This window comes from Poecilia reticulata, linkage group LG19 (assembly GCF_000633615.1).
Source record: "Poecilia reticulata strain Guanapo linkage group LG19, Guppy_female_1.0+MT, whole genome shotgun sequence".
Taxonomy (NCBI): domain Eukaryota; kingdom Metazoa; phylum Chordata; class Actinopteri; order Cyprinodontiformes; family Poeciliidae; genus Poecilia; species Poecilia reticulata.
Window position 1 is genome coordinate 26,212,045 of NC_024349.1, and position 12,986 is coordinate 26,225,030.

The following is a 12,986-nucleotide window of genomic DNA, read 5'->3' on the forward strand; positions in this document are numbered from 1 at the left end:
TCCCATTCTCCTGAAGGCAGCACAGAGCTGCACCACCAGAAACCGACAGAAACACTGAAGAAAAGAAGAGCCATGATTAATGTAGTTACAGTTCTATCCATGTTTTAATGTTGCAGAGTCGTTTGCAAATAGATCAAAGTTTAAACTGGCATGTTGTTCATCTTTTATCTGGTCATTTTGTGGAATATTTAACAACTAGAAAATGGCACAAAATAAGAATATTTTTTCCACTCTGATTGGCTGCTGTTAGACCTACAGATTTAACTTGAATGTTCATTAAATTTTTCTAAGAGACCTGTGAAAATAATTTCTATTCCCATGACTTTTTTGTTCTCTGGGGAAATTATTTTTGATGATAAATACAGAAACAAGCATACAAATCAAAACATCTACAATAGTGATAGTTATATTAATAATAAAATAGTCGGTGCAAAGTAGCCTACAAATTCTTTGGTGGGGGCGGTGAGGGACCTGGATAAAGGCTGGGGGGGCGCTGGGCTGAAAAAGGTTGAGAAAYACTGATTTAGTTGGTAATGTTGCATGTTCTAAATTACTTGCTAAAASATTGACTGAAAGGACTCTTRTWTAATGTTGAGGGATTTTTGCCTGTAAGTCAAACCTTTAGGGCACAGACATTTTACATTTTGTTTTGAGTTGAAATGCACTGAAGTCTTATTTAAGTTTGAATTTTTAGCTTGTTAATTGTATTGTTAGAAGCAATTGTTGCACTATTCAAAGACACCTTTTATTAAACTGTGGCAATAGCAACGCTATAGTTAATTTCTATCATAACTATAAGTTTCAGGCTCAGGATTTTTTTTTACTTTAAGCCCTGTCAGTTGTAAAGTGACACCATCCTGTCTATTTGCTTTCATAGTCAGAAGAAAATGTGGAGCTGGCAGAGCCAGATGACCTACAATCTTTCAGAGAAAAGAGGGATTTCTTCCAAAATATTGGTGAATAGACTTAAATAACCTTTTTTCAGACTGTTTTAAGTTATTCACTGAGTGTCAAGGTGAATACGTTTTTTCTTTTGCCCCCTCTAGGTGGTAAATCAAAACGGGAAAAAAGAAACTCAAAGCGACAATCAGCTCTGCCTGATCCACCCAGACAAAATCAGCAGACACGTCCTTCACCAAGCCCCTCACCTTCACCCCCACCTCCACCTCCACCACCAAAGCCTAAAGGTTAGAAAATTATAAATGTGGGACATTTTAAGATATTTTGAGTTGTCAATGAAAGTGGTGTAGAAATTTGAAGAGGATAGCTCCTGGTACACTGTACAATCTAATTAGTTCACCTTAAAAGAATTATGCAAATTCATTGCCTCAAAAAATTAAGCAAAGTAAGTGTCATGATGTGGTGTGGCGGACCCAAAAGCAGCAGGTAAACATGTAGTATGGTCTTGAAATTTTAATTAACAAAATCAGAGTTCAACTTACAAATGAACATCCAAGGGAACACAAAACAATCCAATTCAAATCCAAAATGAGACACAAGGAGATTCTAAGGAGCACAGGGGAAGTGAAGAGCATAGAGACGAATAGGGTAACAAGACATACTGGTGAGTTATGACTGGGATAGAGGAGCTTAAATACTGGGAGGTAGTAAATGGAACAATGAACCTAACTAGATGAGATGACTAATTTCTGGTGTGAGTAGTTAGCACGGGAGGTAGCTGAAGGGCGGGGAGAAGCTAAGGAGATATGCTGGGGGAAAACAAAGGGAGAAAACACAGGGAGCTGAAAATACTTCTAATACTAAAGAAACACTAAGACTAAAGAAAACCTGATTAACTAGAAGAGAAAAAGACATGAGGGAAAAACAAACGAACCTAAACAGAAACCAGGCTGATCTAACAGTAATAAGAACTAAGGAACATATAGCTATAGTGAGGGACTAAACAAAGAAATAACCTAACTAGAATTATTAAAGGAAGATGGGCATGAATGCAGACAAAAAGACTAACTAAACCTAAAGTGACAAAATAAGAAAACTAGAAATACTGCAAGGAGGAGAGCTAGAAGGACTTAAGAAATAAGATAACTAGGATTACTAAAGAAAGGTATATCTAAACTCAGATGTTAGAATTACTGAACCTAGGGTGATGAAATAACTAAGAAATAAACATTGCTAAAAACACTACAGGGAGGCTGAAATAAGGAATAACTAGAGGAAAAAAAAATAATTAACTATAATCACTAAAGAAAGCTAGACTTAGATTCAGGCATACAAGAATAACAGAACCTAAGCTAACTAAAGGATAATGATTTATAAGATGCAAAAGAAAAACCAAACCCAAAAATCCAGAGTCTTGACAGTAAGCTAAAGAGTGAGTAGATAACCCTCATTTATTTTAATAGTACTAAATCAAGTAGTACAACTAATACATTAAAATTAACACTGTGTAACACAGTAGTGAATATTATTAAATATATTAAATCAATGGAACAATAGGTTTAGTTATCTGAGCACAGTGGGGTGTTTAAATGAGACACAAAGGTAATTAAATGAATTTAAAGAACAAACTGGCTTTAGTGAATTACACCATAAGATTAACAAAAAGTTGTACAAGACTCACAATTCTAAAAATATAATTAAACATAATAGCAATAATACTTGGACAAGTGCTAGTTCTCAGTTTTAAATCTTTTGAGTGCACCCTGTGGTAATCTGAATTCTAAACCGTGATAGAAAAACAAATTTATCAAATTCAGTTCAATTCAGGTTCGACTGAAAAACCATTCACACGAGGAGAATTTCATACACAGCAGTTTGTTACAATGTCCCAAATAAAACTTATCCAAAAGGTACTGTCCTAAATTCTCGGGATGAAACAGTAGGAGTGAAAAATGTCAGTCAGTGGTCTTACATATAACCAACTGTGTGTGAAGATGTGAGTGCTACAGGCCTACCGCACCACAAGGTGCAGCAGAACTCCAAATGGAAAAGAAGGCAATCCAGTTACTTTTCTCTAAGTCCAGGTGGGAGGACTCACCATCAAACTCAGAGGAGGAATCCACTTCAGGAACAATCCAGTATGCAAAAAAAAAAAATCAATGAACCTGTCAACAGACACGACCAGCAGAATAATATAATGTTTACTAAGCTGCTCTAGCTATAATCCATAAATCAGGTTTCTGCAGATGTCATATTTGACGTCAATTTATGAAATTGCTCAAATTTGCAACAAAGCAATTCTCTTTTCCCTCAATGCAGTATTTCACTGCAATATCAATTTTGTAAATTGCTAAATTATTTTCAAAAACAATATTAAACATTAAATTCTGGCCAAAATCAGTGAAAGTTTACATTTGAATAATTAAATAATTCAGATAAATGCTATTATTCAACAACGATATGCAGAACAAATACCCAAATGAAAGGCATAGATTATGCTCACCGATGTCAATGCGACACAATGGGGACAACAGTAGGGGTCAATAGCTCTCAGTCCGAACAGGTGGGAGTCCTTCCTTCCTTCCTTTCTGTCTACAGGTGTTGTTGTCTACAAAGAAAGAAGAGGCCAAATAAACCAAACTAGAGAGACCTTCTGCCTTAGAGAGCAGAGTCCTTCCCCTCAGAGTTATATCTCTGTGCAGCCAGAGGTTCAACTTTTTCTGGTTCTGTTAACAGGAGAAATGTTTTCAACACATCTACTTTTATCATTTTTGGTGATGGTGATTCCTAAGTATACAACAATCTGCTTAATTGGTATATTGCTTATACAGGACAGAACACAATCTTTAATAGCAAAAAGTTTTACATTTATTGACACTTAGATATAAACCAGAGGCTCTAGACAAGATCTGAATAGTATCAAGGGCTGGGAGTACTTGTTCAGTTACCCAAGAAAAAGTGTAGTATCGTCTGCTAGTTTGCTTATTAGTGTACAGTCATGGCCAAAAGTTTTGAGAATGACACAAATATTATATTTTCACATGATCTGCTGCCCTCTGGTTTTCATGTGTGTATGTCAGATGTTTTCATCACATACAGAAATACAATTGCAGTCATATTATGAGTAACAAAAGCTTTTATTGACAGTTAGAATGAGTTAATGCAGCAAGTCAGTATTTGCAGTGTTGACCCCTTTTCTTCAGGACCTCTGCAATTCTCCCTGGCATGCTCTCAATCAACTTCTGAACCTAATCCTGACTGATAGCAGTCCATTCTTGCACAATCAATGCTTGCATTTTGTCAGAATTCCTAGGTTTTTGTTTGTCCACCCGTCTCTTGATGATTGACCACAAGTTTTCAATGGGATTAAGATCTGGGGAGTTTCCAGGCCATGGACCCAAAATCTCTATGTTTTGTTTCCTGAGCCAGTTGGTTATCACCTTTGCTTTATGGCAAAGTGCTCCATCATGCTGGAAAAGGCATTGTTCATCACCAAACTGCTCTTGGACGGTTGGGAGAAGTTGCTCTCGGAGGACATTCTGGTACCCATCTTTATTCATGGCTGTGTTTTTAGGCAAGACTGTGAGAGAGCCGACTCCCTTGGCTGAGAAGCAACCCCACACATGAATGGTTTCAGGATGCTTTACAGTTGGCATGAGACAAGACTGGTGGTAGCGCTCACCTCGTCTTCTCCGAACAAGCTGTTTTCCAGATGTCCCAAACAATCRGAAAGGGGATTCATCAGAGAAAATGACTTTACCCCAGTCCTCAGCAGTCCACTCCCTGTATCTTTTGCAGAACATCAGTCTGTCCCTGATGTTTTTCCTGGAGAGAAGTGGCTTCTTTGCTGCCCTCCTTGAGACCAGGCCTTGCTCCAAGAGTCTCCGCCTCACAGTGCGTGCAGATGTACTCACATCTGCCTGCTGCCATTCCTGAGCAAGCTCTGCACTTCTGGTAGCCCGATCCCGCAGCTGAAACACTTTTAAGAGACTGTCCTGGCACTTGCTGGTCTTTCTTGGGCGCCCTGGAGCCTTTTTGGCAACAATGGAACCTCTCTCCTTGAAGTTCTTGATGATGCGATAGATTGTTGACTGAGGTGCAATCTTTCTAGCTGCTCTTCCCTGTTAGGCCATTTTTGTGCAGTGCAATGATCACTGCACATGTTCCTTTAGAGATAACCATGGTTCACAGAAGAGAAACAATAATGCCAAGCACCAGCCTCTTTTTAAAGTGTCCAGTGGTGTCATTCTTACTTAATCATGACAGATTGATCTCCAGCCCTGTCCTCATCAACACCCACACCTGTGTTAATGGAGCAATCACTGAAACGATGTTAGCTGGTCCTTTTAAGGCTGCAATGAAGTTGAAATGTGTTTTGGGGATAAAGTTCATTTTCTAGGCAAATATTGACTTTGCAATTAATTGCTGTTAAGCTGATCACTCTTTATAACATTCTGGAGTATATGCAAATTGCCATTATAAAAATTGAAGCAGTAGACTTTGTAAATATTAACATTTGAATCATTCTCAAAACTTTTGGCCATGACTGTATTCCTGTTAGCTATGTTGATACCTTGTACGGGAATCTTGTGAAATATCTGAAATTTTAAATATTTTTCTTTAGGATAAAAATGCACCACAAACCTAAACAGAAACTTTCCGTAAGAAGGAAAGAAGAAAAAATACATCCAAACTATTTGGATTATTTCTGAGTTATTATTAAGGGGTAATAAGTCATCTGACAGTTTTGATTGTGTCTGTTTTGTGTCAGTAGTCTGAATGGTTTCAATGGTTGTTTTCATGTGCAGTTCCGTCGCAACAAACAGTCATTGTGAATAAATTTATTTTCAATCAGTTTTTTGCACCAAAGAGTCAAGAATAATCACCGAGGCTCTTTAAATGTGTTTACATTTGAAATTTTAAACTGACATTTGTGACTGTATGCAAAATAGACCAGCAAATATTGCAGTAAGCATATTGCGAGGGAACGCAAAAGTGGAACTGAAAGTCAGCCAATGTTTCACAAGAAGTCAACAAAGTCACTAGGAAATGCAGGGTGCTTTTACCACAAGGCTCAACACTCAAGGGATGAATGAGTGGCAGAAATTTCTTGTACTGCTGTTGATCACAGCTGACATGCAGGTGTGCGAAAGCCCTCTGCTGGAACCTGGGAGAAAATATTAACCACACAGAGAACATTTCAGATCCCTCACAATTTAATGGATTCTCTATTAGATTAAAGTTTGAGCTTTGGCTGGGCCACTACGAAACATTAACATTACTGCAAGGTAATGTTATAAAAGTGGGACATTTTAAGATATTTTGAGTTGTCAATGAAAGTGGTGTAGAAATTTGAAGAGGATAGCTCCTGGTACACTGTACAATCTAATTAGTACAGTGTACTAGTGTACAATCTAATTGTACACTGTTGCTTTCATTTGAGCAACATGAGTTGCTCAAATGAAAGAAGTCTGCATAGAAGGATTTTGAGAATTTGAAAGCCTTGGTAGAAGACCTTTTTGATATAATTTTTTACCTCTATTTACATTACTGAAAGGTAGAAACACCCTCAAAAGTAAAATATGGACTTCAAAATACATCAGGTTTCCAGCAGCTTCCAGCCTCTGCTATGTTTTAACAATGTTTTTAGAAGTGTTTGTGTCATGATGTTAATTTTTTTTTCTTATCTCCCACAGTAAGGCGTCCTCCCAGCCCTCCAAATGAGGAACCAGACCCCCCTAAAGAACCTACTCTCAGTCCGGTCACAAAGGTCCAGCCTGAACCAACCTCCAACATCAGGGAAATCATTAAACAGTTCAACAGTCGACCACAACCAGAACCCAAGCCATTTGAGCCTGTCAGGTCAGTGTCAGTAGTATCTTGTGTTCTCCCAAATTTGAAAAGGCATTCAAATCATACCACACCAGGTTTAGAGCATTTTAAAAGCACTTTAACAATATTATTTTTAATTGTTGAAAATTCAGAAGGAAAGTGGAAAGTGTGCTTTCATGTAAGATTTAAAAACTGAGGGTGTTTATCTTATGAGCAGACACAGCTTGTTCCACAGCTTTGGGCCTGGAATTGAAAATATTTGAACATCTCTGAAGGAACATCTGGTCAGCTAACCTGAGGGAATGATATGGCTGGAAAAATACCCTTGTGCAACAAACTATTATGAAGCCCAGAAACAAATAAAAGATCTTAAAATGATATGTGGTTTTTTTATATGTATTTTTACATTTCAAGTTTACAAAGTTAAGCATAGTGATTAATCATGATTAATCACAGCACTAGATTATGATTCATTTTTTTAAATTGATTGACAGAATTAAATATTACATATGTTTGAGAATTGTACGCTCAAACATAAAAATAATATTGAAAGAATAAAAAATAAGGAAAATTATCACAGTTCACCTGGATGATCACTATTTGTCATTATGGAGGTGATGAAGAGGCTTTTTTCATTTCTTTAGTTTATGTTTTTTGTTTTGTTTTTTATGATTCAAATAACTTTGACAATAACTTAATGGGTTTGTTCAAAATCCTACAACATGACCCAAAACATAATACAACAGAAAATTCTGGTATCACTGGTTTTCCATGTAACTTCTAAGCATTGGTAAAGATAATGACATTGTCTTCAGACTTGCAGTCAAAAATATATCAGTTCTTCAAAACCTGTTTTTGCACATTGTCTAGTGATGTTGTGGACAGCATGTCGATTTTAGAAAGCTTGCGCACACTTTTGTGATTTTGGGAGTGTGGTGGTTGGTCTTCTGTGTTCCAGAAGAAAGACATAGCAAAAGCTCATATGCATATGGTACAGTTGCACAACACAGCCAGGGTTGTGTGAGGCATACAGTAGTCTGGATCAGGCTCTGCACCACCTCCGATGCTGCACATGCATGTTTAGTGAGAAATTTAAAATTGAAGTTGTAATGCATTGTTTTTGAAAATAAAAATAAAAATTCAGGCATGTTTGTTACATTGAATACACAACCTGTGAAATGTCTACAAGTAGCAGTTTAGAAAGTTTTGCCAAAAAACAGTTTTTTGGAACTGTAAGAATTGTTACGACCCATGTTTATCAACACTCAGAGGGCTAATATCAAATTATCGCTTGAGCAAATCTTTTGGAATTTTGTGAAAATGTAACATAATATTAAACTGTTAGTGCAAGTATTAAATTAAATAGAGTTCCTATGACACTACTACTAAGCTTAAAAAACGTAGCAGTTTAAATGTGAGTAACTTAAAACATTACTCAAAGTAAAATTCCACTCTTTCCAAATTCAAATATCTAGAGTTCCCAGTTGTTTAGCAATTGTTTTTTAAAAGCCAAAATAAAGTGTTACAAATAATTTTACGTCAGAAAATTCTAACAGTGATCCAGCTTTAAATAAGCCAGTTAAAAAAAGGAGGATGAATGATGGTTGGATGAAACATTTTGACAATAAACTTGCAAAAAAAATAGTATAGAAATGCAAATATTTTTAAACTAGGGACCACCCCAAATTACCCCCAAATTAGTGATTTGGGTTCTCTGCTTAAGAACTATTTTTCAAATATTTCTTAATGTGTACTACATATTATCTGCATGGATCTTTTTAGTTGTTATGTATCTTTCAGATCTCCTGCTAGAACATTTATTAAGAAGAGTGACCCAAAAGAGGAAGCTCTGGCTAAACTCAGAAACAAAGCACCAGTTCCACAACCAAAGGTAAGGAGGGGCAGGACATGGTAGCTGTAACTCCCAAAAAACAACTGCTTGATAGATTTATTTATGTTTTTTTTTTGTTGTTGTAATACTTATTTTTCAATTTTTACACAGAAACAATGGGCTTCTCCTCCCCCACCTCCGCCTCCAAGGCCACCTAATTCTCCCCCATCCACCAGTGGTCGCAGGGTCATTTCTAAAAACATGAGGCAGAAGCAGCGTCCATTGGAGGAGCTTTTTGGCTCCCAGCGCTCGCAACACCATCCCCCTCTTCCTCCTGACTCCCCGCCTCCTCCTCCAGAGCAAGCACCTGTCCTTGTGAACATTCCAGACCCTCCACTCATGACTGCGCCATCTCTCTGTGGGTGATTCTGATTGAAATATAGCTCAAATTTACAACCATAAAATGTGAAATTGCTGCTGCTTGTTTCACTTTATTTTGATAAATTACCAACATTAAACACAGAAAACAAATACTTCTTTACAAATCAATGCTTTATCAAAAAAGGAAGACACTTGTCAAACTTGTGCTTGACAAGCTGTGAAACTTTAAGTTTACTTTATACTATAAGGCCTTTAGACAACTCTGTACGTATTTGCTTTCTGTCCAGATGTGATGTCAGATGATGAGGGAAGTCAATCCCAGCTTCACCGCTTTTCTGCTGGGGTTTACTTCTCCCACTTCAACATGCCAGGAAAACTTTTCCTGCGAAAAGAAGTAAGACACACACATTTAAACACCCCTCACCTCACACACATATACACACATCCTTGTACTTCTGTACAAACTGAGGACTTTATATTGACTTCCATTCATTTTAGCAGCTCCTAAAATGAAAACAGCTAATCCAGCTATTTTCCCTAGCCCTATCCAGAGCACTCGCTATTCTTAACTCTAATCTTAGCCAAAACTTAACTCACGCCATACCTCTAAATTGAACTATTAGAGCTCAGTGGAACTGCAAAAAAGTGAGAACCGGTGAAGCTCCTCACTTTCCACAAATGACCTGTTTGTAGGTACATTTTGTGAAAGTGATCATGTATATGTAGCATATACATGATCACCCACACAAACTTAGATGTACACACTGAATCTTGAACGTATACTACACGTTATATTTGTCATTTTCTACCATAAATTCTGATTTTTGGTTAATCTAGATAGTTTAAGCAGCTTTGATCAGTTTTGTATATATAAAAATATTTGAAGAATAAAATATAAAGTAACTGCTACAACAGCTTTCAAGGATAATATTATTAGTTTTATTAGTTTATTTTAAATTTTGAAGAGAAAAAAAAGATGACCTGCTACATTGGTTCCTTATTGTTTTGGAGCTCCATTGATGATGCTCAATTTGTAAGCCATTGTCTCCAAAACAATTAAACCAGCAACCCTGAATCAGGAAGTTTTGCATTTGTATTATTCATAGCTCTGATGATTTCTTTGCTCCTCAATTTCATTCACCAAATAGAGTTTTCCTTTTATGATTATCTCTGTTACTGTCTTGCAGATAGTGTGCTTATTATGTAAATGGTGAATTATTTGTTTAAATTAATGTAAATTCTACAAAAACAATGCCAAGTCTGCCTGTTTTATAACACCAAATTTATGAGAAAATCTGAAAAATTATCCCTCTTAAGTAACCTCTCATTTTATCTGCAGGTGTTTTATCCAAGAGAACTCTTCAACAAGCCTTATGTGCTTAACCTGTTGTGTGAGCAGGTAACTATTTGATCGGCCTTTAGTTATGCATCTAACGTTCCATTCAATGTCAAATTAGAAAATCAAGATCAGATTTTATAACCTTTGCTGGGTTTTTTTTTCAGATCATGAGAGACACCTACTCTGACAGCTGTGTGAGAATTGATAGTGAAGAAAGAAGGAAAATGAAAGACCTTCTTGGTGAGAATTCTTTGGACTATGTCAGGAAGCCACATATGGCCTTACCTTCTAAAGATTTGCGCTTATAAAAACAGGCACAAACTTGATTCCATGCACAAAAAACAAACAGAATATGCAAAAAATTTGCTGGTCATCAGAAAGTGCAAAATACTGGGAGGAGGATATGCAAATGTAATGACTCATCACCAGCAAGCAATTTATTATACCAGAACCACATTGCGGATGGTGTTTTTGAATCTATATTTACAAATAAGTAATATGCCTTATTTCCAGATTATCACATAAGGATTGGAGGTAAGATTGGGCTAACAGAGTTGGAGAGCAACTCAGGGGACCAGGGGAGTTAAAAACAGCTGTGTATAGCGTTATTTTGATTGATCTTTAAATGTTTTTACTGTTTATCATGTTGTATGCTAATTTAAATTCAATGTTTTTTTTTTATTTCTTCGCCAGCATAATGACTTTTTACTTCATTTTTCTTTTTTGGCCGCTCTGCTGTCCAACACTCTCCATGATGACAACCAGTGGCACTTGCACTTGTATAGTCAATAATCTTTGTAGAACACCTGCAACACGCCCACTTACTGCGCATTCTTTCTTTTTTTTTTCTCATGAAATTTACTGTTCATTATTTGGAATATTTGTAGATCAAGCCCATAGTGTTTTATGTTCCCATTATCTGCCAATTAGTCAAGAACCATTTTCTAGAACTAGTATAGGTTTAAACTCCAGAGTTCCTTCAAAATTTTGCATCGAGTCTTTAGATATCAATATTTTACTGCAATATATTATCTGCAATGATAGGCTCTGTCATTGTTTCATTGGGTCTGCGGCCATATGTCTTGGACACTCAGGTGAAGAGAGGTGCGGAGCTGTCCACTGACCACCACCGGAGTTGGCTCCGGTGGTGGTCAGTGGACAGTAGAGAACGCCGGTCAGACCTGGCAGGCCCAAATGTGTTGTGAGGGTCTGCTGGGAACGTCTGACAGAGTCTCCTGTGAGACGCAGCTTTAACTCCCATCTTCCGGGGGAGGTGCAGGACATTGAGTCTCAGTGGACCGTGTCGAGGCAGCTTATTGGAGCTGTGGCTACAAGGTTGTCGGTGCCTGTCGTGGCGGCAACCCTCGAACCCGTTGGTGGACACCTTTGGTGAAGGATGCTGTCGGGGTGAAGTAGGAGTCCTATCTGGCCTTTTTGGCCTGTGGAACTCCAGAAGTAGCTGATGGGTACTGGCAGGCGAAGAGCGGCATGCGGCTCGAGTGGTTACTGAGGCAAATCCCGAGCGTGAGAGGAGTTTGGAGAGGCCATGGAAAAAGACTTCCGTACGGCTTCGAGGCAATTCTGGTGCACCATTAGGCACCTAAGATGGGGAAGTAGTACAGAACCAACGTTGTTTATAGTGGGGATGGTGTGCTGCTGAACTCGACTCGGGACGTTGCGGTCCTGTTGGCATGTTGGTGGGATTGAAGACCTCCTCAATCCCACCAACATGTCTTCTATTGAGGAAGCTGAGCCTGGGGTCTCTGGGTCGGGCTCTCCAATCTCTGGGGCGAGGTCGCCGAAATGATTAAGAAGTTCCTCGGTGGCAGGTTCCAAAATGCAACCATACAGTGTGGAACTCTTCTTTGTTTTATGAACACAACCCCTCTAAYGAACAGTTAAGGGACAAACGAAATTCTTCCTATGCAACTATGGGTGAAAACAATATTACTGTCATCCCGAATCATCAAAATTCTTTTTCGATTTTGTTTTGTAACTACAAAAATTTCAACATAACACATTTAACCTGAACAAATATAACCTTACATATTGTTAAGCCTGTCAGTATGATAGATATTTGTCCATTTATGGTCTGACAACCCAGTCGTTATCCTGGGATGAYGCCGGGCTCTCAGATTGTACCGTCCAGCACAATCTGAAGCTTGGTCAAACTCGGTCTCATCAGCGWTGGTCTCATCGACCCCAGGAGGCATCTGTGAGTGGTGAATGTCATGTGGCACATCACAAAACACATCACCTGGAGGGAGGTCATGGATGGCATCGGTCTGAGGGAAACCGTCCTCAAGGTCATCGTCCATGTCAGAGTCAAAAACAGAAAAATCTGGTTCAAATGCCATTTTGTTTTGTTTAACCTTTATGGTAGTGTCCAAAATAAATGCAACATTCACAGCAGAAAACCTCAGGATTATGAACAAAAACGTTTGTTTTCTTTAATGTTCAGTTTGTTTTGCTTTTATTTTTATCAGCAGTAGGGCTCATAGGCCAGCAAATGTCCAAATATAAAATATGAAATCTTCTTTAACAGATTATCAAACGAGCTCACAGAGGTGTTGCTCTCCGCTGCCACAGCTGCGGTATTTGTGCAGCACAGTCTGTCCGTGTCCTTCCGCAGTTCAAGAAGTCAAAATCCACAAAATAGTCCGTATGACAGAGCTCCACTGAAAAATAATCCACAAAACTCGC

The 12,986-nt window shown here is 38.0% G+C and overlaps 1 protein-coding gene and 2 long non-coding RNA genes across 6 annotated transcripts in view; 1 reads left to right on the plus strand and 2 right to left on the minus strand.

The window, feature by feature from the left end:
- myo15b (myosin XVB) overlaps positions 1–12,986 on the plus strand; it is a 160,249-nt gene that overhangs the window by 137,366 nt on the left and 9,897 nt on the right. Inside the window, exons 42-49 of the mRNA XM_017310910.1 lie at positions 878–956; positions 1,047–1,187; positions 6,597–6,762; positions 8,533–8,623; positions 8,735–8,981; positions 9,232–9,338; positions 10,284–10,343; positions 10,448–10,523. Coding sequence (XP_017166399.1) covers positions 878–956; positions 1,047–1,187; positions 6,597–6,762; positions 8,533–8,623; positions 8,735–8,981; positions 9,232–9,338; positions 10,284–10,343; positions 10,448–10,523 — 967 coding nt within the window. The remainder of the gene's footprint in view (positions 1–877; positions 957–1,046; positions 1,188–6,596; positions 6,763–8,532; positions 8,624–8,734; positions 8,982–9,231; positions 9,339–10,283; positions 10,344–10,447; positions 10,524–12,986) is intronic.
- LOC103482142 (uncharacterized) overlaps positions 1–12,986 on the minus strand; it is a 37,798-nt gene that overhangs the window by 12,632 nt on the left and 12,180 nt on the right. For 3 of the 4 annotated variants that reach the window (XR_536392.2, XR_001777653.1, XR_001777654.1), the window contains 3 exons: positions 5,967–6,067; positions 3,404–3,508; positions 1,396–3,022 (listed from right to left, as the gene is read on the minus strand). This is a non-coding gene — a long non-coding RNA (uncharacterized LOC103482142). Of the gene's footprint in view, positions 1–1,395; positions 3,023–3,403; positions 3,509–5,966; positions 6,068–12,986 lie in introns of those variants that run through there. The other variant, XR_001777655.1, reaches the window with a different exon arrangement.
- Positions 9,030–12,980, minus strand: LOC108167293 (uncharacterized). Its single transcript, XR_001777656.1, has 2 exons — positions 12,541–12,980; positions 9,030–9,326 (listed from the first exon to the last, which is right to left on the minus strand). It is a non-coding gene; the product is annotated as an uncharacterized LOC108167293 (long non-coding RNA).